The sequence below is a fragment of the Lissotriton vulgaris genome, chromosome 11, assembly GCF_964263255.1.
Source record: "Lissotriton vulgaris chromosome 11, aLisVul1.2, whole genome shotgun sequence".
In the NCBI taxonomy this organism is placed as follows: domain Eukaryota; kingdom Metazoa; phylum Chordata; class Amphibia; order Caudata; family Salamandridae; genus Lissotriton; species Lissotriton vulgaris.
The window spans coordinates 175,532,819-175,559,934 of NC_141699.1; the positions used below are offsets into that span (position 1 = coordinate 175,532,819).

General features: G+C 50.6%; 1 protein-coding gene across 1 annotated transcript in view; it reads right to left on the reverse strand.

The window, feature by feature from the left end:
* HECTD4 (HECT domain E3 ubiquitin protein ligase 4) overlaps positions 1 to 27,116 on the reverse strand; it is a 2,691,195-nt gene that overhangs the window by 542,571 nt on the left and 2,121,508 nt on the right. The window contains exon 68 of the mRNA XM_086943079.1: positions 25,327 to 25,430. Coding sequence (XP_086799205.1) covers positions 25,327 to 25,430 — 104 coding nt within the window. The remainder of the gene's footprint in view (positions 1 to 25,326; positions 25,431 to 27,116) is intronic.

Consider the following 27,116-nt stretch of genomic DNA (forward strand, 5'->3'; position numbering starts at 1 on the left):
GGCGGACGTCAGTCTTCTACAGAAAACTTTTCCGCTCCACAACGCGGAGCTGTGCAAAAAACTGCGATAACACAGGAACAGTATGTGTTAAAAAGAATAAAATCACAGAAAAAGCACCCAGTCCCCGGACGGGCTGAAGGGAGCTCACAGAGTACTTGCTGCGAGCAAGGGCCCAACAGATTGCCAAACCATGCCCCACCTCGAGGGGGTAACGACAGCGGCACAAAAGATATGACAAGTGAGGCAAAGCCTGTCACCACAGAAAGGAAATTAAAAGAACCACAATATTGAAGCAACATGTTGCCAGACAAGGGACTCGAAGTAAACGACCACAAGAAAGTTCACCACAAACACACTCCAGAGATTGAAGAATGTAGCATCAAGAGAACCCAACCCAACCGACTGCCAGAAAAGGGAGGAGGCATAGATGTGGGCGGTGGGAGGGAAATAAAAACAGAATAACTCCATGCGTGAGTATCACAGGAGGAAAAACATGAGAAGGTAGTAAAAAGTATAGACCTGAATCACCATAAAACGTGGACGAAGTGGAGAGCCAAAGGGCTCGATAGCTGCCAAAGGAAGGTGCGAGAGCAGGCCATCAACCAGACAATAGGACTGAGAGGAGCCCGAAGGGCTCCATGGAGGACAACACACCCTACCCCAGAGTGTGGTGCGAGAGCACACTCCCGGGAGACCAAGGCCACCAGAAAGAGGGAGGCTAGGTGGAAAGACACCATATAAAAAGGTCTTCGCAGAGTGGGGAGAATGGGTGGGCGTGAAGGAATCTGCGGCTAGACTGTGTCTCTAACAGATATATCATTACCGAAGGTAAGTAACTCTTCCATCTGATAGAGACATCTAGCCACAGATTCTTTAACTTAGAATAGATACCAAAGCCATACCCCATAGGAGGAGGGTCTACGAAACAACCACCAAGTACCAGGAGAACATATGCGTCAAGAGGCTGATGAAAAAACAGTTGAAACCGCAATGCCAGGACAACAGGCATCAGACCCATGACCCACCTTAAGGAGTATGAACAAGAGATGGTAAAGACACCAAATCCGATGAGGGACGGTGTGAGATCTCTCTCGCCCAGACATAGATGAAAGGAAAACAGAACTAAAAGTTCCGTGCCCACGCAAGAAACAATGCAGCGAGACCGTCAAAGAAGGATCGAGGCATCGGTCTCTATAACCCAAGAGAAACGAAGTACCAAGGCACAAAACAACATGACAACGGTAGAGCATACCACCTGAACACACACCACAGTGGAAGCCACAAGAAACTGGACCGTTGGGAGACTGTCCGCCCAAGAACCGGAGCCGCAGCATGAGGCCCGTGGGTGGAAGAAAAAACACCTCAATGTTTACTGCCTAGGACATATGACAACAGTGGCAGGACCGAGCCCAGACCCTAGTGCCAACTGAGACATAGGATCTTCCATCTGAGCAAAAGCGCAGGAGGAAGGCATGCAGCCATACAAATTAAAAGGCACCACTGCGAGTGGATAACCTGCAAAGCTATTAACACAGAGAGGACACTATCCCGAAGGAAAGAGGAAGCAAGAGTGTCTGACACTAAGTCAAAAAAGACTTAGTATAAGAGCACCCCAGCGGCGTGTAGAATTCACAATATACACACAAGAGACAGGAATGTCGACATGCGTACGTGGAGTGACTAAATCCTAAATAGGGGAGTAATACAAGCGCCACGGCACCGGTGTGCTGCATAACAGTTAAGAATGCAGAAAAAATAACAGGCCCCCAAAGGGGAAGAATCCTGGTCTCCCGTGAAACAGCAGAAATACACACCACAAGACTGCTCTTAAGGGATTGAAAGAAGGCAGAGACAGAAGCCTGGCGCCAAAGCATACACCACCCAAGACAGACACCATCTACCAAAATGGAGTACGTCGATAAGGATACACACACCGTAATGCCACCTAAAGAAGCATCTGTGCCATAATGGGAGTAAGAACTCACAACCAGAAAAACATCAGGGGTATAGCACAGATCCAGAGGCAGAAAACCAGAGCCACTCCTTGAGAACTAGGAATATGCAAAGGACAGGAAGGGACAAACCGGCCCCCTTGTCCTGCAAGAAGCAAGGAACTGGAGAGCGTTACAGGGAAGACCTGTAATCCCCCCCCCCCACCCCACCCCCACCCCCACCCCACGGGCGCATGTCCACCGATAGACAGGCAAGAAGTGCACAGCGAGGTTGTAGGAACATGCCAGGGTGATAAAACCCCTTACAGAGGTGGGGATGTATTACGGACCAATGGCAGACAGCCAATGGTAACACTTGGAGAGAAACCAATCCTACGGTACTCACTGTAGGAAGGTACATCCTGACTATGGTTGCCCCCAACTTTTTGCCCTGTGTTTTAGCTGGTTTTGGACATAGTCGACCTGGGACCCTGCCAATCAGGACCCCAGGCCTACTGCTCTCTCTTTAAAATGGATTCCATGTACCCTAGGTGCATTTCCAATTGGTACTGGGCCACCTTATCAGATCCTGTAACTCAGGGCATAGGTGTACCCAGGGCCGCCAGGGGCTGCAGCATGTATTATGCCACCCCTGGCTGGCCTCCTAAATTTGACACAACTGGCTGCATGACAGCTGGGGCGAAGTCGTGTAATCACCCTTTGCTTTGGATATAGTAGCCTATATCTAACCATACAATGGACACCCGAGTTCCTATCAGTCACTCCTATGGCAGGCCTTGACAAACCTGAAGGCAGAGTGCATGGGCTCGTGTGAACTGTGTTCTGGCCCGAGCCGAGCCGGTTGCAGCTTGCGGAGAAAAGACCCAATGGCTGTTCCATGATAACGCGTACCACATCGGTAACTTCGGTGTCGCGTTATCAAGACATGTCGAGTAAGGTGTCATACGAATCGGGGTGCTGCCCTCTCACCAACCCTGGCGACGAGGTTAGCATTCCGCCCTTCTAGAGGGACACGACATGTACGTAACTGTGAACCCCGGTTAAAGTTAACGAAAGCCTCAGCTCCACAAAATGGAGGCTGCCACCACAGACACGAGTCTGACCTCCTGCTGCTGGGAGTCCTTCCAGCGAGGAGCACTTGGACAAAGGGTTTCCTGTCGAGGGCGGTGTTCGCACCGTCCCAGACAGGGTTTGTGTATTCTGGGTAGGTAGGGCTTTTGCGAGAAGGTGACTGCGGAGTGGCACCCCGGTGCTCACTACGCATCTGCCGGTTAGAACCAGTTCCAGGGGCGACAGCCCTGGCCTGGGGAAAGTCCGGCAGGGGAGAGGGGTGTAACTACCCCCCTTCCTGGTCCCACCCTTAGGGCAGGACCTAGTCATGTACCCACCCCTTTCTTTAGAATAAAGGCCGGAGCGGGGACCCTTCCAAATTAGATCATCTTTGAATCAAGAATACTTTCTACGAAAGGACTTCAAGACTCTTCTCAAGATTTCTCCCTTGTGGCTAAGGAGTAGTCACCCTGCATCAGCGGGCACCATCTAAGAACTCTGCGGTTTGCTGTAAGTCCTTCCTCAAGGAATCCGACGGCCCAGCTCGACGAGAACCGGCTTCCCTGGCACCTCTGACCTCTACCCACGTCATCAGCTCAGCTGTGACCTGTGGGTGCGACGAGACCTCGAGGGACCGGCCATCATCAGAACCTGCACGCTCTTAAAACCAGCACGACCATCGAGGTAACTCTCTGGTGAGTGCTCTAGGGTCCGAGAAGCCCCGACCCTGAGCCGCTCCAGCACCGAAGTGCAGCCTCCCAGCATCTCCACGATCTGCGTGGGGCCCTTCTGCTCGCTGCTCAGCACGTTGTCTGGTCACTAGCTGCTGGCTTGTGCCCTTCTGTGACGACATCCGAGAATCATCACTGCTGGTCTGGTTGCTCCAGACCGGCCCTTGCTTCCATCTTTGCGAGAAGCACCCCGGACCCTCCTGGTCCACTCAAGACGCCATCTTAGGCCCACCACGTGGCCCTGAGAACTGCCAAGGCTTGTTGCCCCATCCTGGGCCCAGCGACGCCGACCGCATCATCCTTCGTGGGACAGCTCGCACCTCCGCCGTGGTCGCCGACAACGCCTCCTGGTCCGTGAGACTGCCGAGCCTAGCGTCGCCCACTCACCTGGTCGAGGTGACGGCCAACCGGTGCCTTCCTGGTACCCTCTGACTACTGGCTAGTAGTACGAACTTGGTCCCCTCTGCTTTCAGGTTTCTTCAATCTCCGATCCAGGCTTGGATCTCTACGAACTATTCAGCACTGGTCGCCGGCCAGCAACTCCTTTTCTTCCGGCTCCTGGCTCGTCAGCGAAGACCCCGACGCCTGTAAGACTTGTGCAGCCGCAGCCCTCGTGGCTAGGTAACTCGGCATTTCGGTGCCTGCATAGCCTCCTTACTCTAGGGTCCCGAGTCCCTCGCTTCCGACTTGCCTTATCGGGTCCGCCCGAAACCTTAACCTTCCCGTGTCCTCGGACACTTGTTTTTAAATTGTGCACTTGAAGTATTTGCTAAAGAGATTTGGTTTGTGCTTAGTACCCTGTCCTCATAAAGAGTACAGGGCTGTTGTGATTCTTAATAAATATCCTGTTTATTTTCATAACACTTGTGTGGTGTCCTTTCACTGGGTGTTCAAGGGGTACATGTGTGGTAAACAGCTGGCTTAACACGCCCTCTCGAGTCTTTAGCCTTAGACTGCTCGTATCCACGCTACTAGGATAGCTGGTCTATAGGTTGACTTACAACCAAACACCATAAGGGTCGTTGGTACGATACATAGCGGTCGCTAGAATAGCGAACGTTGCATATCGGGCCAACTTCTCACACTCACCAGAGGAGACATCCTACAACAGTAAGAAGAGTCAGCTTGTGCCAAAGTTCTTGGCAAAGAAGAGTAGCAATATGATTGCCAACGAATACCCCACATAGGGTAAGGCACAACCCTACAAAAGAAGGGTCCCTCTTGAGACAAGCTCAGAGGCTCAATAGAAAGGTAAACACAGCTTAACCCGTTGTACCAGAATAAATAAACAACACGGCTGAGCAGCCACACAACCCAGATCATCTGCGGCCCACGACGTGTAACAGAAAAGATAAACATACACAGGAGGAGCTTGACTGCCGAATCAGCATGGGCGTCAAAAGAAGAGTGACCCCATTAAATAGTATATCTTTTGAAGCCGCTACTGAAAATGCTCTGGGAAAACGCCATCATGCAACCACGCGTGGCGGCGTACTGCAACGACCACAGTGTCCGTGGTGCACAAGTTAGGACTTGTGTAACGATATATCTGTAAGAGACATTAGTTAGTGATAGATTCCTTACCTTACAATATCCCCAGACGTCAGACTGGATTTGGAAATGTTTGCGTAGCAGTACCCTTGCGCGTCGGTAGGCGTCGTCTGCGGCTCCGCGTCCGTCGTCGGCGTCGTGGGCGCTGTGATGACGTCGTCAGAGTACTTAGACGCCGCCTCCGCGTGCGGATGTCAGTTCTTAGCCACAGCTTTTACACGCCAGGAACGCAGAGCTCTGCTAAAAACTAACACTGGTGCCATTGAAACTAGGGCCCTGAAAGGGGATGACCTTAACCCTAGATATCGTATTTTTCGGGAGGATGGGTGAGTCGGTAAGGAATCTATCATTAACTAATTTCTCTTACAGATATATGGTTACACAAGTAGTAACTTGTGCATCTGAAAGAGACACGTTAGTGATAGATTCCTTACCTTAGAATAGATACCCCAGCAATACCAACCCCGGTGGTGGGTCTGCGAACCAATAATCACACCAGAAAGTCCTGGAGGACAGAACGGCCAAAGAAGCCATCCCTCCGGACTTGGCTGTCCAGGCAATAGTGTCTTGCAAACGTGTGCAGCGAGGCCCACGTAGCTGCCTGGCAGATGTCCTGCAAGGGCACTACTCGGCCCAGGGCAGTTGTAGACGCCATGGTCCGAGTGGAATGAGCCCTAGGCCCATCAGGGGGTTCCTTCTTAGCCAAGGAGTAACAAGCCTGGATACAAAAGATGATCCACCGCGAGATGGTCCGCTTGTCCACCGCCTTTCCCTTCTTAGCGCCCACGTAACCAACAAAGAGTTGGTCATCCAACCGGAACTGGCGTGTGCGATCTAAATAGAAAGAGAGCGCACGTTTTGGGTCCAGACAGTGGAGCCGCTCCTCCTCCTTTGAGGGATGCAGAGGCGGAAAGAAGGTGGGCAAGGTGATGGACTGCCCGATGTGGAAGGCTGTCACTACCTTGGGCAGAAAAGAGGGCCTTGTCCGCAATACAACCTTATCCGGATGGACCGAAAGAAAAGGAGGTTTAGAGGATAGAGCCTGGAGCTCACTCACTCTCCTGGCAGAGGTGATGACAACCAGGAAGGCGGTCTTCAATGTAAGAAGGCGGATAGGACAACTGTGAAGTGGCTCAAAAGGAGCACACATCACGAAAGTAAGAACCAGGTTCAAGTCCCACTGAGGCATCACAAAGGAAACAGGAGGAAATGTGTGTGTGATGCCCTTCAGGAATTGATTAACAGGGGACTTGAACAAAGATGGTGATAAGGCAGGCTTAGAAAGGCTGAAAGGGCAGAAAGGTGGCCCTTGATAGTGCCCAGAGCAGAGCCCTGCTGGGCAAGAGAAAGAAGGAAGAGAAGAACCTCAGAAAGAGGGTAGAGAGAGGATCCACAGCCTTTGCTGTGCACCATGCCACAAATCTGTAACACCTGCAGGCGAATACCGACTTTGTGGAGGGACGCCTGGCTGCCAGAATGATGTTACAGACTTCAGGATGCAAGTCAAATGGCCTCAACTGTCGCCGCTCAATCTCCAAACATGGAGGTGGAGACTGGACAGGTTTGGGTGGAGGACTGTCCCCTGCTTCTGCGACAGAAGATCATCCTGAAGAGGCAGACGAACCGGGGGATCGACCGACATACTGAGTAGCTCGGGATACCAGAACCTTCGTGCCCAGTCCGGAGCCACAAGGATGACTTGTGCCGGGTCGCGCTTGATCTTCTTCAGCACTCTGGGCAGAAGTGTTATAGGCGGAAAGGCGTACAACAGACCGCAACTCCACTCGCGACGAAAAGCGTCTCTGAGCGAGTGCCGCCTTGGAAATTCCAACGCGCAGAACTGATGACATTGCGCGTTCTCTTCGGTGGCGAATAGATCTAACCAAGGCTCTCCCACTGCAGAAAGAGGCCTTGCGCCACGTCCGAGTTCAGACGCCATTCGTGCTCCATCATGCACCGGCGGCCGAGTTCGTCCGCCCTGGCGTTCAGAGAACCTGCCAGGTGTTGAACCACCAGGGTCACACCCTGATGTTCCAGCCACTGCCAAAGGCGCAGAGCCTCTTGGCAAGTTGCAGTACCACATGGCAGTGGTGTTGTCCGTGAGCACCTGCACTACACACCCCTGGACAGAGGGGAGGAATGCCTTCAGTGCTAGATGAATCGCCCGCAGCTCCAAAAGGTGGATATGGAGCCGGGACTCCGCCAGAGACCAGAGTCCTCTGATCTCCGCCTCTCCCATGTGGCCTCCCCAGCCCTGGAGGGACGCGTCCGTCACAACCACGTGCTCCGGTTGGGGAAGGGAGAGGGATCAGCTGCTGACCCAATCGCGGTCCATGAGCCACCACTGCAGCTGTCTCGCAGTGCCCTCCGAGATCAGGACATGGTCGGACAGGTTGCCCTGATGCTGGGCCCACTGAAACTTCAGGTCCCACTGCAGAGCCCGCATCCGCCAACGGGCGTGATGCACCAGAAGGATGCAGGAAGCCATCAGCCCCAGAAGCCGCAGCGTCAACCTGACCGAAACTCGGGATGAAGGCTGAAAGATTGGAATCAGTGCCTGTATATCCCGAACCCGCTGCTCGGGTGGGTTAAACCGGAACTGCGACGAGTCGAGAACCGCTCTGATGAAAAGGAGTTTCTGAGAGGGATACAGGTGGGACTTCGGCACATTGATGGAGAACCCCAGCAGGTGCAAGAGGTCTGCCGTCGTCTGGAGGTGGCTGGCGACTGTCTGGGGCGCGCACGCCTTCAACAACCAGTCGTCGAGGTAGGGTGTGAGAAGTTGGCCTGATGTGCAGTGTTCACTATTCTAGTGATCACTATGTATCAGTCCAAACAACCCTTATTGATGATTGGTTGTAAGTCAACCGTAGACCAGCTATCCTAGTAGCGTGGACAAGAGCAGTCTTTAGGCTAGACTCTAGAGGGCGTGTTAAGCCAGCTGTTATACCATGACATATATCCCTTGAACACCAAGTGAAAGGACACCACACAAGTTGTTATGAAAATAAAAGGATATTTATTTAGAACATAACAACCCTGGACTCTTTATGAGGACAGGGTGCTAAGCACAATACAAAGCTCTTAGGAAAATACGCAAAGTTGCACAATTTACACAAATGCCCGAGGGGCACGAAAAACCATATACTCTAAAAGTGGAATGCGAAATTACTAGCAGGTAAGTCCTACGCTAATAGGCTTTGGGATCGCTAGGACTTGACTACTGAACCTTCAGATTACTAGCAGGAGGCCTAGGGAGATCGGGTGCAGAGTGTGCACTCTCACGCGGGATGCGGGACAAAGTCTATGGATGCTAGAAATTACAAAGTTAGTGTTATCGGACGAATCCGACTAGGTAGAGCTGAAACGAAAAAGGATCTGGACCCTTGGATAGTGAGGCTATGCTGGAGCACCAAAATGCTGAGGTTACCTAGCCCAGGGGCTGCGGCTGCATAGGTCTGGAAAGACGTCGGGAATCCTCGTTGCAGTCTATGGAGCCTGAAAGAAGAAGTTGCTGGCAGGCGACCAGTGAAGAGATTCGGATGGATCCAAGCCTGGATCGAAGATGGAGGACACCTGTAAGCAGAGGGGACCAAGTTCTGAATCACTAGCCAGTGATTAGATGGGCACTAGGATGGCAGAGGATGGAGTCACCTCGACCAGGTGAGTGGGCGACGCTGGGCTCTGCAGTCTCACGGACCAGGAGGCGTTGTCGGCGACCAGGATGGAGGTGCGAGCTGTCCCACGATGGTATCTGCTGTCGACGTCGCTGGACCCAGGATTGGGGCAACAAGTCTTGGCAAATGCAAGCCCACGCAGTGGACTTAAAATGGCGTCTGGAGTGGACCAGGAGGGTCCGGGGTGCTCCTCTGTTGGAGCGGAGCAAGGGCCAGTCTGGAGCAACCAGACCAGCGGTGTTGTCGTCGTGGAGCGTCGTCAAGAGGGCCACAAGCCAGCAGGCAAGTAGCCGGACAACGCGGTGAGCAGCAAAGAGCAGAAGGGCCCCACGCAGATCTGGTGGATGCTGGGGGGCTGAACTTCGGTGCTGGAGCTGCTCAGGGTTAGGGCTTCTCGAACCCCAAAGCACTCACTCGAGGATCCCTCGGCGGTCGTGCTGGATAAGCGTCGTGCAGTTCTGAAGATGGCCGGTCCCTTGAGGTCTCGTCGCACCCACGGATCTCAGCTGAGCTGACGATGTGGGTAGAGGTCAGAGGTGCCAGGGAAGCCGGGTCTCGTCGTGCTTGTCAGTCGGATTCCGGAGGAAGGACGTGCAGCAAACCGCAGTGTTCTTAGATGGTGCCTGCGGGTGCAGGGTGACTACTCCTTAGTCACAAGGGAGAAATCTTGAGAAGTCGAGAGTTCCTTTCGTAGAAAGTAGTTTCAGGATTCAAAGATGATCTAATTTGGAAGGGGGCCCGCTCCTATCTTTATACTAGGAAAAGGGGCTGGCACGCGACTAGGTCCTGCCCATGGGTGGGACCAGGAAGGGGGGTGGTTACACCCCTCTCCCATGCCGGACTTTCCCCAGCTCAGGGGCGGGTGTGCCCCTGGAACTGGTTCTAGCCGGCAGATGCATAGTGAGCACCGGGGTGCCTCTTGCAGTCACCTTCCTCTAAAGCCCTGCCTACCCAGGATACACAAAACCCTGTCTGGGATGGTGCTAGCACCGCCCCTGACAGGAAACCCTTTGTCCAAGCCTCCCTCGCTGGAAGGACTCCCAGCAGCAGGAGGTCAGACTTGTGTCTGTGGTGGCAGCATCCATTTTGTGATGCTGAGGCTCGAGTTAACTTTAACCGGGGTTCACAGTTACATACATGTCGTGTCCCTCTAGAAGGGTGGAATGCTAACCCCGTCGCCAGAATTGGCGAGGGGTTAGTATTCCAATTCGTATGACACCTTACTCAACATGTTTTGATAAAGCGATACCAGAGATAGCATATAACCGCGAGGATTATAATGCACTTAAGAGTATATGGTATGCGTCATCATGGAACAGCTATTAGGACTTGGTTCCGCAAGCTGCAAACGGGCTCAGCTCATGCCAGAGCACCATCTCACATGATTCCAAGCACTCTGCCTTCAGGATTGTTAAGGCCTGCCATAGGAGAAATCCTTGGGCCTTTGCTACCTCATCCACGCCTGCCATAGGAGTGACTGATAGGAATCTATGTGTCCATTTTAGGGTTAGATATAGGTATACTATATCTAAAGCAAAGGGTGATTACACCACCTTGCCCCAGCTGTCGTGCAGCCAGTTGTGTCAGATTTAGAAGGCCAGCCAGGGGTGGCATAATACATGCTTCAGCCCCTGGTAGGCCCTGGGTACACCTATGCCCTGAGTTACAGGGTCTGATAAGGTGGCCCAGTACCAATTGGTAAATGCACCTAAGGTACACGTGTCAATTTAGTGAGAGAACAGCAAGGTTGTGGGTCTGATTAGCAGGCCCACAGCCAGAGAAGTCGTAAACCAGTGAAGCAAAAAGCAAAAATCTGGGGTGATCATAGGATTGCAGACCCTACTCTCCTACACTAGGCGACTTCGGTCTCGAATCGGAGTCTTTTTCAGGATGACGACGAGATCCATGTATTTTCTTCTTATGCTTCTTTTTCGCTGATCTAGAAGCATGTCCCGATGACGACTTCGAAGGCGACGCCGTGCGGAACCTCGATCTCGAAGTCTTCCTTTCCTTTTTACCGTTTAATTTAGGCACCAGAAGATTCGCCTCTCTCTCACGAAGGGCTTTCGGGTTCATCTTCTTGCAGGAAGAACACCCCTGCACATCATGGTCAGAACTCAGGCACCAAATACAGTCTTCGTGCGGGTCCGTAATCGACATCATCTTTCCATACTCCCCGCACGGCTTGAAGCCGGTCTTCTTAGTAGACATCGTCAATAAGAGACAAGAAGCAAGAAGACACCAGACAAATAACAACAGTAACAAAGTTACCAACAGCTACAAAGGATCCCTCGAAAACAGTTAGCGTCGACGACGTGGAAAAAATGGAACAGATGTCATCACACCGACGTGGGCCTATTATGGAGTCGGTGACGTCAGCGGAGCCGCGCGCGATGCTGTGCTACTGTGACGTCGTCCACGTCGGCGGGAAGCTACAAAAAAGAATTTCCGAATGTTGCTGACGCAAGGGGATATTCACAAGGTGAGGAATCCACTGGCAAATGTTGTGAGAAGTTGGCCTGATATATGATGCTCACTAGTTCTAGTGATCACCTTGTATCAGTCCAAACAACCCTTATGGTGATTGGTTGTAAGTCAACCTTATAGACCAGCTATCCTAATGGTAGCATAGACAAAGCAGTCTTAGGCTAAACTCTTTTGGCATGTGAAGCCAGCTGTTTTACCACACATAACCCCTTGAATACCAGATGAAAGGACACCACACAGGTTGGTATGAAAATAAACAATATATTCATTACTAACAAACACCTCTGAACTCTTTATGAGATCAGAGGGCTAAGCACATAACAATACTCCAGAAAAATACAATAAGTCGCACAAATTAAAATGTTGCCCTAGGGGCACGGCAAACCATCTACTAAATAAATGGTATAAGTAGAACGATAGAAGAAATGAGGATGCCCAGAGGCTGTAGAATCGCTGGGGCTACACTACCGTATCCTTAAATAAGGAGCAGGAGGCCCACGGGACGCGTGTGCAGTGTTAGAACACACACGCGGGTTTCAATGCAAAGTCAATGGGCATGAACAAATTACGAAATAGGTAAGTAAAGACAGTTCCGACTAGTTGAGACTAAAACTACAGGATACCTGGACACTAGGAGAGTCAATCTACCTATGAGCACCGAAATGCTCTTGTTACCTCACTCACGGGCTGCGGGTGCATAGGTGTGAAAGTGTGTCGGGTTTCCGCGTTGAAGTCAATGGAGCCTTGAAGAAAGATGCTGCAGGCGACCAGGAGGAAGATGTCCGGAGTGATCCAAGGGAGGATCAAGGAAGATGGAGACCTGAAAGCAGAGGGGACAATGTTCACAGTCACTTGCCAGTGACCGGTGTGGAACCAGGAAGGAACCAGATGATGTTGTCGCGATCAGGTGAAGGGTGGACACTTGACTCTGCAGCCACGTGAACCAGGAGGTGTCTTCGACCAGGATGGAGGCACGAGCTGTCCCACGCAGGCTCTCGCTGTCTGCGGTGTCGATTCCAGGATCGGAGTCAACAGGCCTTGGCAAAGGCAACCCATGCGGTGAGTGAAGATGGCGTTTGGTGCGGACCAGGATGGTCCGGGGTGCTTCTCTTTTGGAAGGAAGCAAGGGCCAGCCTTGAGCAACCAGACCAGCGGTGTGGATTTCAAGGATCGTCGTCTAGGAGGCCACTAGCCAGCCGGCAAGTGATCACACAACGCGTCGAGCAGCAATCAAGCGAAAGGGCCCGACACAGATCTCGTGGATGCTGGAGGGCTGGTCTTTGGTGCAGGAGCTGCTCGGGGATGGGGCTTCTCAATCCCCAAAGCACTTTCTCGAGGGTGCCTCAGAAGTCGTGCTGGAAGCGAAGTGCAGTTTCTTCAATACGGCCAGTCCCACGTGTCTTGTCGCACCCACGGATCTCAGCTGTGCTGCAGATGTGAGTTGAGGTCGGAGAGGTCTGGAAGTCCGGGTCTCGTCGTGCTCTGAGGTCTGGCTCCACCAGGAAGGGCGACAAAGTGAACCGCTAGGACGCTTGATGGTGCCTGCAGATGCAGGGTGGTCACTCCTTGGCCACAAGGGAGATTTCTTCAGTCCAGAGTTTCTTCTTTGTATTTTCAATTCAGGATAATCTAATTTGGAATGGGACCAGCTCCTACCTTTATTCTGCTAAAGGGGGCTGTACTGTGACTAGGTCCCTCCCATGGGTGGGACCAGGAAGGGGGCCGGTTACACCCCCTATCCTTTGTCCGGTTTCGCGCCAGAGATGGGGCTTGAGTGCCCCAGCAACTGGTTTGAACCGGGGTATGCACAGGGACACCTTGTGTGCCCCAGACAGGTCTCATTCCTTTCAGCCCTGCCTATCTGGATACACAAAGTCCTGTCTGGGGTGGTGCTAGCACCTCCCCAGGCAGGAAATCCTTTGTCCAGGCCTCCGTTGCTGGAAGGACTCCCAGCAGCAGGAGGTCAGAATTGTGTCTGTGGCAGCAGCATCCATTTTGTGATGCTGAGGCTCGGGTTAACTTTAACCGGGGTTCTAGTTACATACATGTCTTATCCCTCTAGAAGGGTGGAATGCTACCCCCATCGCCAGAACTGGCGAGGGGTAGTATTCCAAAGCGTATGACACCTTACACGACATGTTTTGATAATGCTATGCCAAAGTTAGCAATAACAGCGAGGATTATAATGCACTTAAGAGTATATGGTATAGTGTTATCATGGAACAGCTATAAGGACATGGTTCCGAAAGCTGCAGACAGGCTCAGCTCATGCTAGAGCACCATCTCACATAATTCCAAGCACTCTGCCTTCAGGATTGATAAGGCCTGCCATAGGAGTGACTTATAGGAGTATATGTGTCCATTTTGTGCTAGATATAGGTATACTATATCTACAGCAAAGGGTGATTACACCACCTTGCCCCAGCTGTGTTACCAGCCAGTTTTGTCAGTTTGGATGGCTAGCCAGGGGTGGCATAATACATGCTGCAGCTCCTGGTAGGCCCTGGGTGCACCTATGCCCTGGGTACCTAAGGTACACTGTACAAGGACTTACAAGAGTGACCCAATACCAATTGGTAAATGCACCTAAAGTACATGAGTGTTAATTTAGAGAGAGTGCCACAGCCAGGGAAAGTCATAAACCAGTGAAGCAAAAAGCAAAAATCTGGGGTGACCATAGGATTGCAGACCCTACGCTCCTACAGATGTATCCATCAGAATTAAAAAAAATTCTGAGAGGCAATCTCAGTGTTGTGCCCACAGCAAACTAAGGTTCCACTGCAGCACCCATATGGGCCAATGGGCATGGGTGACCAGCCCGATGCATGGTATCAAAAAGCCTCGGAACAGCCTGTGCTAGAATCCAGGAGTGAACCTGAAATATTGGGATTATAACCTGAGTATAGCAAACTCCTGGCAGCGGTGTAAAGCTACCATGTCTAGAATGGCCCCTTACGAAAAGAGAAGTTTGTGCAGGCTGCAGCTGGGATTTTGTCTCATTGATGGAAAATCCCAGGGATTACAGAAGGCTGCCAAATGATTACAGGTGGCCCACAACTGACTGCTGACAGTCTGCCTTCAGCAGTCAGTAATTGAGGTACAAAAATAGATGTATCCCAAAACCTGTGAAGACAGGCAGCAACCACCACTGTCACATTTGGAAACACTGAAGGGGCTGACGGGAAGGATGGTAAACTGCAAGTGTTCAGACCCCACTACAACCCAAAGGAAACATCTGTGAAAACTTGAGGGCAGGTATACGACAGTACATGTCATGCAAGTCCAAGGACACAATTCAAGTCACCTAGATACAGTGAGGAGAGAAGTTAAGCCAAAGTCAACATGTTTAACTTATCCTTCCAAAGGAAGGTTTTCAGAAGTCTGAGGATTCGTTTTGGCCTGAGGTACTAAGAAATATGGGGTTGACAGCCCCTGCTGTTCTCTGCTTCTGACACTCTCTCTATGGCCCATTTAGCCAGCAAAGACTGAACTTCTTCAGCAAGAATTGCATGATTTGTCAAAATCTGAACAAAGAGAATGACGCACAAGTTACTACTTGTGTAACGATATATCTGTAAGAGACATTAGTTAGTGATAGATTCCTTACCTTAGAATATCCCCAGGCGTCAGACTGGATCCGGAAATTTTTGCGTAGCAATACCCCTGCGCGCTGGTAGGCGTCGTCTGCGGCTCCGCGTCCGTCGTCGGCGTCGTGAGCGCCGGGATGACGTCGTCGGAGTATATAGACGGCGCCCATGCGCGCTGACGTCAGTTCTGATAACACAGCTTTTCCGCGCCAGATACGCAGAGCCATGATAGAACTAACACTGGTGCCATGAAACTAGGGCCCTGAAAGGGGATGACCTTAACCCTAAATATCGGTTCGCAGAACGGGGAGGATGGGAGGGCGGTAAGGAATCTATCACTAACTAATGTCTCTTACAGATATATCGTTACACAAGTAGTAACTTGTGCATCTGAAAGAGACACGTTAGTGATAGATTCCTTACCTTAGAATAGATACCCCAGCAATACCAACCCCGGTGGTGGGTCTGCGAACCAATATCACACCAGAAAGTCCTGGAGGACGGAACGGCCAAAGAAGCCATCCCTCCGGACTTGACTGTCCAGGCAGTAGTGTCTTGCGAACGTGTGCAGCGAGGCCCACGTGGCTGCCTGACAGATGTCCTGCAGGGGGACACCGCGGCCCAGGGCAGTTGTCGTTGCCGTGGCCCGAGTGGAGTGAGCCCGCAATCCAGCCGGGGGCTCCTTCCTCGCCATGGAGTAGCATGCTTGGATGCACAAGATGATCCACCTAGAGATGGTCCTCTTGTGTACAGCCTTCCCCTTCTTCGCGCCCACGTAACCAACGAAGAGTTGGTCATCCACCCGGAATTGGCGAGTGCGGTCTAGGTAGTAGGAGAGCGCACGTCTTGGATCCAGACGGTGGAGCCTCTCCTCCTCTTTCGAGGGATGCGGAGGCGGAAAGAAGGTGGGCAAAGTGATGGACTGCCCGATGTGGAAGGCCGTGACAACCTTGGGCAGAAAGGAAGGTCGCGTACGCAACACCACCTTATCAGGATGAACAGACAGGAAAGGTGGAGAAGAAGAAAGAGCCTGGAGCTCACTCACCCTCCTGGCAGAGGTGATGGCAACCAGGAAGGCCGTCTTAAGAGTAAGGAGACGAAGAGGGCAGTTATGAAGTGGCTCAAAGGGAGCACACATCAGATAGGTGAGAACAAGATTCAAGTCCCACTGGGGCATCACGAAGGGAACAGGAGGGAACATGTGCGTGATGCCCTTCAGAAATCTACTTACAATAGGGGACTTGAATAAAGAAGGCTGATCTGGTAGCCTCAAGAAGGCTGATAGAGCAGAAAGGTACCCTTTAAGAGTGCCCAGAGCAGAGCCCTGCTGGGCAAGGGAAAGAAGAAAGAGCAGCACTTCCGAAAGGGGTGCAGAGAGAGGATCCACAGCCTTTGCTGTGCACCATGCCACAAATCTGTTCCACCGGCAGGCGTATACCGACTTTGTGGAGGGACGCCTGGCTGCCAGAATGATATCACAGACTTCGGGAGGCAAGTCAAATGGCCTCAACTGCCGCCGCTCAATCTCCAAGCTTGTAGGTGGAGACTGGACAGGTTCGGGTGCAGGACCGTCCCCTGCTGCTGCGACAGAAGGTCCTTCCGAAGAGGCAGACGAATCGGGGGATCGACTGACATGCTGAGTAGCTCGGGATACCAGTATCTTCGTGCCCAGTCCGGAGCCACAAGGACGACCTGGGCCCGGTCGCGCCTGATCTTCTTCAGCACTCTGGGCAGAAGTGGTATAGGCGGAAAGGCGTACAACAGACCGCAGCTCCACTCGCGACGAAAAGCGTCTCCGAGCGAGTGCCGCCTTGGAAATTCCAACGCGCAGAACTGCTGACATTGCGCGTTCTCTTCTGTGGCGAATAGATCTAACCAAGGCTCTCCCCACTGTCGAAAGAGACCTTGCGCCACGTCCGAGTTCAGACGCCATTCGTGATCCATCATGCACCGGCGGCTGAGTTCGTCCGCCCTGGCATTCAGAGAGCCTGCCAGGTGTTGAACCACCAGGGACACGCCCTGATGTTCCAGCCACTGCCAGAGGTGCAGAGCCTCCTGGCAGAGGGTCCACGACCCCACACCGCCCTGTTTGTTGCAGTACCACATGGCGGTGGTGTTGTCGGTGAACACTTGCACTACGCTTCCCCTGACAGAGGGGAGGAATGCCTTCAGTGCAAGACGAATCGCCCTCAGCTCCAGAAGGTTGATGTGGAGCCGGGACTCCGCCGGAGACCAGAGGCCTCTGATCTCCGCCTCTCCCATGTGGCCTCCCCAGCCCTGGAGGGACGCGTCCGTCACAACTACGTGCTCCGGCTGGGGTAGGGAGAGGGGTCTGCCACTGACCCAGTCGCGGTCCGTGAGCCACCACTGCAGTTGCTTCGCAGTGCCCTCTGAGATCAGGACATGATCGGACAGGTTGCCCTGATGCTGGGCCCACTGAAACTTCAGGTCCCACTGCAGAGCCCGCATCCGCCACCTGGCGTGACGCACCAGAAGGATGCAGGAGGCCATCAGCCCCAGAAGCCGCAGCGTCAACCTGACCGAGACCCGGGATAACGGCCTGAAGACAGGAATCAGAGCCTGAATATCCCGAACCCGCTGTTCGGGTGGGTAAACCCGAAACTGCGCCGAGTCGAGAACCGCTCCGATGAAGAGGAGCTTTTGAGAGGGACACAGGTGTGACTTCGGCACATTGATGGAGAACCCCAGCAAGTGCAGGAGGTCGGCCGTAGTCTGGAGGTGGCTGACGACTGTCTGGGGCGAGCCCGCCTTCAACAACCAGTCGTCGAGGTAGGGGAAGACTGATACCCCCTGCCTGCGCAGATGGGCTGCGACCACCGCCATCACCTTCGTGAACACCCGTGGGGCGCTGGCAAGGCCGAAGGGGAGCACGGTAAACTGAAAGTGCTCTTGGCCTACCATGAACCGTAGGTAACGCCGGTGGGCCGGCAGGACGGGGATGTGGAAATAGGCGTCCTGCAAGTCCAACGCTACCATCCAGTCTCCTGGGTCCAGGGCAGCCAGGACCTGAGCCAAAGTGAGCATCTTGAACTTCTCCGTCCGGAGGAAGCCGTTGACGTTCCGCAGATCCAAGATAGGGCGTAGGCCCCCTTTGCCCTTCTTGGGTACCAGAAAGTAGTGGGAGTAACAGCCACGTCCTACTTCTGGCCCAGGAACGCGCTCGATGGCCCTCTTGGCCAAGAGGGCCGAAACTTCCTCTTGCAGAAGTTGCAAGTGATCCCCCGACACACGGTGGCATTGAGGTGGCATGGATGGAGGGGAAGACTCGAAGGGGAGGGAGAAACCCCTTCGGACAATTTGCAGCACCCACCTGTCCGAAGTGACTGTATGCCAGTGGGAGAGGTGATGGCGAACCCTGCCTCCCACAGGCGTCACATGGGCCTGAAAACTCGGACTAGGAAGGTTTTGAGGCGGGGGCTGCTGAGAGAGGTGTGGACTGGCCTCGCCGCTGACCCCGACCACCGCCGCGGCGGTTCCCACGTCCGCCACCGCGCTGCTGGACATTTTGCGGCGTGTGGCTGGCGGTCCGTGGTGGGGCGCCCCTTCCGTGGCCACGAAAGGAGCGAAAGGCACCCGAATGCTGGCGTGGGGCCGTAAGGCCCAAGGACTTGGCCGTGGCCCTGGAGTCCTTGAAACGTTCCAGCGCATGGTCTGCCTTGTCGCCGAAGAGGCGACGGCCATCAAACGGCATGTCCAGGAGGGTGGCCTGGACATCGGCCGAGAAGTTGGCGGACCTCAACCAGGCGTGGCGTCGAACCGCCACCGTCGTTGCCATCGCCCTGCCCAGTGAGTCCGTGGTATCCAGCCCACACCGGATAGAAAAACGTGCCGCATCTCGGCCGTCCGCAAGGGTTTGGCTGAGTTTAGCCCTGACCTCCTCAGGGCATTGTGGCAGCACCTCCGCAACCGTGTCCCACAGAGTGTGGGTGTAGCAGCCCAAGAGACAGTTGGTGTTCACTGACCGTAGCCCTAGGCTCACAGACGAGAAGACCTTCTTCCCGAACTGCTCATATCTCTTGGATTCCCTGTCGGGCGGGGCCGACGGGAATGCGGTCTGGGAGTTGGAGACCTGGATGACCAGACTCTCGGGGGTGGGGTGGGTGGACAAAAAGCAAGGGTCGCCCGGTGCCGGGCGGTAGCGTCTGGCCACGTTCCTGTCCACAGGGGGGCCTGTGGCGGGCTTGGACCAAGTGCCCAGAAGAACGTCACACAAGGCCTCGTTGAACGGCAGGAGGGGCTCCGCGGAGCCGGACTGCTGTTTGAGGACCTCAGTGAGGAGATTAGTCCTCACGGCCGCGACGGGGAGCTGAAGGTTTAAGGCCTTAGCTGCCTTCGTCAACACTACACTGTAAGCAGAACCCGCCTCCGAAGCCACAGTCGGGGGCGACGTAAATCCAGTGTCTGGCGAGGTGTCAATACCACTGGCCTCCCCAAGCTCATATGTCCAGTCCTGATGTGACTGGCAATCTCGTGCCAGAGGGTCCTCGGACCCCTCCCATTGCTCCTCGTCACCTGGCTCCTGGAGACCAGGATTAACAGCCAGGGCCTCCTCGTGGAGATAGAACTCTCCGAAGGCCGACGGAATCGGCGCCCAGCGGCGCCCCTCCGACTCCTGAGGAGGACCGTAGGAAACATTGGGGGCGGCAACCACATCGGCTGCCGGGGACGACACCTGAAGGGACGGCGCCGGCGAGGTCGTAGGGTCGACCGGCGAGGTCCCGGATCCGGAGCCGGATCCAGCAAGGTCATGCGGCGCCGGGATCGAAGTCGCCAGCGGCGCCGGGCCCGAAGTACCCGACGTCGTCGGGGCCGAAGCGCCCGACCCGGAAGGACCTCCAGACGGAGCCGATCGGGCCGAAGGCGCCACGGGAACCGACTGAGGAGGGAGGGCCCTCATGGCCATGAGGTACCTCTCGACCTCCTCCTGCGACGCGCCGTGCCCAGGGACCCGAAGGTGTGGGGCAGGCGGCGACGCTTGCGACTCCCGCGGAGCCGCGTGGGCGGTGTCGCCCGAGTCCCCGGTCGCATCGTGCGAGCGACGGGGCGGGTCGGAGGATCGATGGCGTCGCTCCGACCTCTCATGCCTCTTACCTGAGGACTTGGAACCAGACGATCGGTGTCCACTCCCGGAACGTCGATGACTCCGACCTCGCGACCTGTCCCTCGACCTCCCGTGGGACCGGGACCGGGACCTGGAGCGGCGCGGGGCCGACTGCCTCAGCTCGAGACGCTTGCGGGACCGCTCCCGCCTAGCCTTCGACGTCAGGGCCCGGCAGTCGGAGCAGGTTCGATCGTCGTGGTCGAGGCCTAAGCACTTCAGGCACCGGCGATGGGGGTCCGTGACCGACATGAGTCGGCCGCACTTCGAGCAAGGCTTGAACCCGGGCATCCCTGGCACCGATAGTCGAGAATCGACTAAATAGAGGATCAAAAAGATCAAAAAAGTTTTCAGTCAAAAAGTGACTGGGGGTAGAGCTTCTTCCGGATCTGCGCTAGCTGGCGCGGAAAAAAGAAGAACTGACGTCAGCGCGCATGGGCGCCGTCTATATACTCCGACGACGTCATCCCGGCGCTTACGACGCTGACGACGGACGCGGAGCCGCAGACGACGCCTACCAGCGTGCAGGGGTATTGCTACGCAAAAATTTCCGGATCCAGTCTGACGCCTGGGGATATTCTAAGGTAAGGAATCTATCACTAACGTGTCTCTTTCAGATGCAGTCCAACAACTAGCTTCCTGTTATAATTGACATGATTAATTTTATATTTTATGGGAGTGCTGCTGAGGTGTGTTCCCTGTCAAATAACACTAACAGATGAATCTGAATAAATACAGTTGGACCATGAGGATGCAAACATAAAAGGGAAGGTGTAAACATGATGAATGACCTGTAGCACCCACCAGGCAGGTAAATATTAATCCTGCCCCGTGCAGACTTTGCAGGGCGATGGGAATTAAAATCTAAGCCGCTAGGTAGCATCTACAGCTGGAGGAGGAAGAGGACTGCTGTTCATGGTGGTGGCCACAGCCTCCCCTACCATCTTGTCCCATTAAGCACTAAAGGGGTTGTGTTGGCTGTTGGACATGGTATGGGGGCTGCCTCTGGAGATAAGCAAGAACTCAAATGCATTCCCTAAATTTGTAGTGATTTTTTTTGTAAACAAATTTGATTTCCTTTTACTTATTTCCATTTATATCCTTACATGCAATATCCCTTCAGGTTATTTACTTTGTGTTGTCATTCTCCTTTGCATGTTTAAATAATTCTATCACATTATAGTTTGCATCTGTTCCAATGTCTATTTCCTCCTTAAACTCCCCCCCTACTGTATCCCTACTGCAGGTCGCCATTATTGATAGTCTCTGCTTTAATGTACCACCCTTTATCGGCTGATGTGTGTTTGTCTGTCTCTCCTAATAATGATCTTGGTCTTTTACTTTCCTGCACACCCCAATTTATCTTAGATTGCCTCAGCTGAGGCTGCCTGTTCTAATGTCAGTTCCTGGCTATGTCTTATTGGACTCCCCAGTCCTGACTGTGTCTCTGGTATGTCATACATACTCAACCAATGCCTCCCATTCCCTGGCTCTCTCAAGTTTTCCCAGTCCCCTTCATGCATTCCTGAGCAGGATCCAGCCCACTTCTACACTCTAAATCTTTAGTATTACTGATGGAATTGACATGTCGGATGTAGCAAACCCAGGAAGGAGCCTTAACATAGTTAACTTTGAAGTGCTCCAGTGCAGTCACCTTTTCCATAAAAAAGAGAAGAATAATCAAAAGGCATTCCTATAAGATATGCCTATATGTTACAATAAGCTCTTTGGGCGCATGCGCAGGCATGTCACCGGATCACTGGGCGGGTGCATATGGCAGGACCTACACAATTTTGCAACTCTGATGACTGCAGCTGCAAAACAGGCACTCAGCTCCGTGTTGGCCATGGTGGGAGTCCAGCTCTCTCAGGAGGAGTATAAAAACCACTGCATTCTGTAAATCTAAATATAGGCTATCATCAGTATAATGAGTGTGGGAGCAAGTTATCTGCCTCCTGGTCATCATTTTCATCATGTGAAACACTTAAGGCCTTGAACTGCGTCAGAATCTAATATGAACAAAGCTTCCGGCAAATAGTTATGGAGCGAGGCAGGGGCTGGGGTTCCTTCAAAGCAGGGGGCTGCACCATGGTAATCTCTGAATGAAACAGCCTTGGCAAGGGTCAATGCAGGCTACATACTGGAAAAGACATTGGGGTTGGATCCGGAGTAGGTACCACTGGATTTGAGACTGGTGCGAGAGTCGTTGGAATGGAAAAGGCTGCCAGCGCAACAGTGGAGGCATGAATTGGTGCGGGTATGGTACTACACACAGGTCCATTAGCGTTAGTCATGCTGGATTAGTCCCCACCAAGGGAAGTCAGACCTGAAGGCACTCCTAAGGGGGCTAGCATCATCAATAAGTGTGCAGCATGGCTTCCCTAAAGGGCTCTTTCTGCTAGGGGCTGGTTGTCTACAGCCCAGGAAACGTGGGGTACACGCCAACCAGCCTCAGAACAGGCTTGAAGTTAGACAGTGAGAGCAGAGTTGGATCCTTCGAGTTCCAGCTGAAAAATGTCTCCTTTGAATAAGAGTAACAGGACAAGGATGAGACCCGGTTTGACTTCTTTTGTTTTGATTTGTGTCTCAAATTTGCCTTGGACATAGAAGATGGTGACTTTGAGAGGAACAGGGATCTGGAACAGGTCTACAACCTGGAGCGGAAGTGGCTTTGCTGTTGGTGCATGACCAGCACAGTTTCTTGGTTTCAATGACTTACCGTTTTTGCCTCCTACTCCCAGATGGCCTTCATGTGCACCAGGGAGTCTATTGCACTTAAATTCGAATTGTACTTAGAGCTTAGACAAACAAGCAGACATTGAGCGGATCAGTCACCAACATCTGCTTTCTGCAGCTGCGGCATGGTTTGTAACCTGTGGTGTTCAGTGCATTGACTTCCCCTATCAAACCGTCCAAGAAAAAATATTTTGTAGTTGTTGATATACCCAAAAATGTTGGCAGTGAAGCTCTGGATCTGTGTTGAAGGGTGTGGCACGGAAAGAAAGAGCTGATATCAGCATCCAGAGGTGGAACATACAAGTGATCTGTGTTGTCGTGCTTGGAGGAATGAGTTTTTTGTGGAGTTTGATGGCGCCACCTGTTGGTTGCACTGGAGCATTTGCTATGTTCTGGATTCAGTCTGGCATCCAAGGGAATTCAAAATGGGGATTCTGAGGTCAGAAGTATCCATCAGAGTGCGAAGAGGTTGTGGTTTTTCTATATTCTAAAGCATGGGCCCAATATGTCAATTTTGACAGCTTCTGCTTGCCTACGTTAATGGCAAAGATATTTGATACTACACATTTTATTGCAACTCGTTAAGATTGTGAAACTCATGACAGGCTGGTTATTCCAAGTGCCAGTTATCTATTATAATACAATGTCTATATTGTATGGGGCAGCCAGAGTCTTTTCACATTATTCACATGTTTTGCTCAGTCTAGCCAACTTACTATGAATTGCAACTGTACGGCAATGAGATATTTATCTCAAAATGTAGATTTCTGTAGCCTCATTCTTGCGTCACCTGTCCGTGTGTCGAAAATACGGGGACTATTTCAAAATACAAGTTTTTCCACAATATATAGTTCTTCAGAGTGAGCTCTTATCTTTCATTACAAAAAATAAATAAAAAGAAGCAGAGGCCTCCTTAACATTTGCCTCAGATGAGAGAAAATGAAGAGTGCATGCACTGGTGACAACTGTGCCTATTCTTTACTGGACTGACTTTAAGAAGCAATGGATGAAGGGAGAGGCTTAGTTGGCTTTCTTGTAAAGGTTGGCGCTACGGTTCGCTGTTGTAAATTAAACTGACAGGGGCTCCTGGAATTGAAAAGCAAATACTGATACTGTTAACTTAAACAATGCATCTTTAAACTGAGAACACAGAAAAAGGACGTGACAACGTACCTTTGAGTTGTAATAGGAAGGTATCTATGATCTACATTATAAACAAATAAGTCCTGATCTAGACGTTTTACAGAGAACAATTTATCTTGTATTTCAGGCAATAACCTGTCCACATGGAGTGCATTTGAAATGGGGCGAGGCACTGAACCATAACTCTCTACTAAGTATAAGAACATCTGAAGACCATCAACTAAGGTACTGGCTATACAGACCTTTTATTCCACCTGTACCTCTGGTAGAGGATCCTCTGTAACCTTTGCCAGATGACTGAAATCTACGACTGATATATCAAAAATATTTTAAGACATGCAATGGAGCATTCAAACATACTGACTGCAATACTGCATGAAGGAAACACATTTTATAAAAAAAATAACTCCTAGGAACTTTGTCAGGAGAAGTGATAACCAGAATGCAATATATGTTCCATTCTTAGCTTTTCCCAGCATCCATTGACTTATATGGAAAATTAGAAAAAAAAGCAATGCCTATGGGTCAAATTGTCTGTCAGTTTCACCTCATTCCTTTGAATTTAGCTCTAAATTAGTGAAGATCTATGCTTTAGGGACTCGGTTTTGGGCTGTAGCTCCTGAAGTAGGAGGCCATGCATCTCTTCACGCCAAGGACACTTAAATCATCTTTGCTTACCCCATTTCTGACTTTCCTGCTTTTTAGAGGCTGCTGTCTGGTAGATGTTGTGTTAATGAGGAAGGTGTTACGGTTTCCTAAACCCCCTTCATGGTAAACCAATAAGGTTGCTCGTGAAAACTGTGAGACCTTTCCCTGATATTGAGAAGGGGTAGTTTCCAATGGCTATCTACAATTCCAATGAGATTACAGGATGCAACAGATGATGCTGAATTTGCTATAAGAAAACTTGCCTCCTGTGATTCATTTCTCAAGACATGAACCCTTGAAGTATTAAACCTTAATTTTCTTTGAGGGATGTCTTGCCACTGAGATTCTTTTCTCAAGGCTAGTACCCATTTCCATTTAAAAAAGGAATTTAGTGAGAGAACTTACATACTGGGCTCTCTCTTTTACACAGAGGGATAAAGTATTGTCGTGGATGATTTTCAACATAGTGGAAGCCACCTGGAATATACAAATAAATGGAATGAGCAATGTAATGAATTAGAATGACTTTCATATATGTTAACCTTTGAATGATATAAATGAAGAAGTTTCAGCAAATTTATTGTTGAATACAAACACCATACGTAATCTTAAATATAGTGAGTGCAAATTTTTTAAACTGGTTACCTTCTTGTTTTTTTGTTGGTGACTTGTCAAAATCCTTGTCTTCTGGTTTATTTTTCTCAGGAGATTTAGGCTTCACAGTGGGTTTCTTCTCACTTAGCGCATTTCTGACGAGATAAATACATTACTATATGATAACTATATTTACAAGCAAGCATGGAAATTACATTACCATATAAAGCACTACAGGAATTCAAAAAATGTAATTTAGTAAGTACAAATTCTGCAAAAACGAATCTATAAATGAATGCATTCCCATTTAGAAGCTACATTAAATCTCTTATTATTTGAAAGCCTCCAACCGAGTCGTGATTTAGCTGGGGGAATTATACTCTGTGGGACTCAAAATGCAGTGGAACCACCATCATAACACAAGTAAACCAAACATAACCATAAAAGAATATAATAAAAATAAATAATTTGGATGTCAATACCTGAAAATGAATTGTAAAGTGCAATATATTGTGAATTGGTGCTGCAGCAGATTCCTTACATGAACCCTTCCCAGGTGCCAAACTCAATTTAAAAAAAAATCAGCTATTGCAGATGAATGAATGAATGAATATTTATTGTTGGTTACTAAAAACCATTACATAAAACCAGCAATACAAAAGTTGCAGATCACTGGCACCGTGGGACTCAAAACAAAGTCAGATAAGAAATCATACAGTTTCTAAAAGTAATGCCATATCGGCATCTAAGGTGCCATCAGCACTGGTGGCATCTGTTTTTTTTCTGTGCATCCCTCAATACAGGATCTGGAGTCCAGCTGCTTTTTTTGAGTTGCTTTTCCTAGAGGGGTCTACATTTGGAAATTCATTTTTAAGAGCATGTTGTCTACTTCAATTTCTGGCTCTAAGCCTCTTTATTCCTGTAGGAAACAAATATCAGTTACTAAAATTGGGGATATATATATATATATATATATATATATATATATATATATATATATATATATATATATATATATATATATATATATATATATATATATATATATATATATATATATATATATATATATATATATATATATATATATATATATATATATATATATATATATATATATATATATATATATATATATATATATATATATATATATATATTTGACACACCCAATCCAATACGCCTCAAACTCCACATCCACCGGAGCACACCAAGGGAAAAGAAAGAGGAGCCGACCCAAAATGCAGTGAGCAGTTTATTTTAAGTTCGTAGAAGCTCGCCCTACCAGCATAACGTTTCGGCCTTCACAGAGGCCTTGGTCACATGACGCCACAATGGGAGGGGGGACTATTTAAAATGCCAGTGCAAAATAGAAAATGGGTTAACATTGGATCACAGCACCCAAGGGTAATAGACATAAAAAGTGGACACAATCCTTGCGTAAATGCAAACTGACATATTCCTAAAGTGCTTGTTTTTATATAAAACCACCAACGTTAATGGCAATGATTTAAAAACAAGTAAGCAATTCGCTTAAATATAATGAGTAACAGCAATAATTGTTAGATTCCTGGTGCCAGTATCAATGAAATAACGGGGGGGGGGGGGTTCCCCCCATTTTCCCTTTTTACATCATTAGAAAATTACCATATGTATTACATAAATAAAACAAGGCTCGTTATTATATACATATAAAAACGTCTTCTCCAATGTAAAAACATATATGGTTAAGATCATAAAGTGCTAGTGCAAAAACAGGAATCCTACTCATAGCAGCATTGAATGTTGTTATGTCTAATCAGTGCCTAGACACAGAAAAACTATTTTTGGCGTTTCTGAAA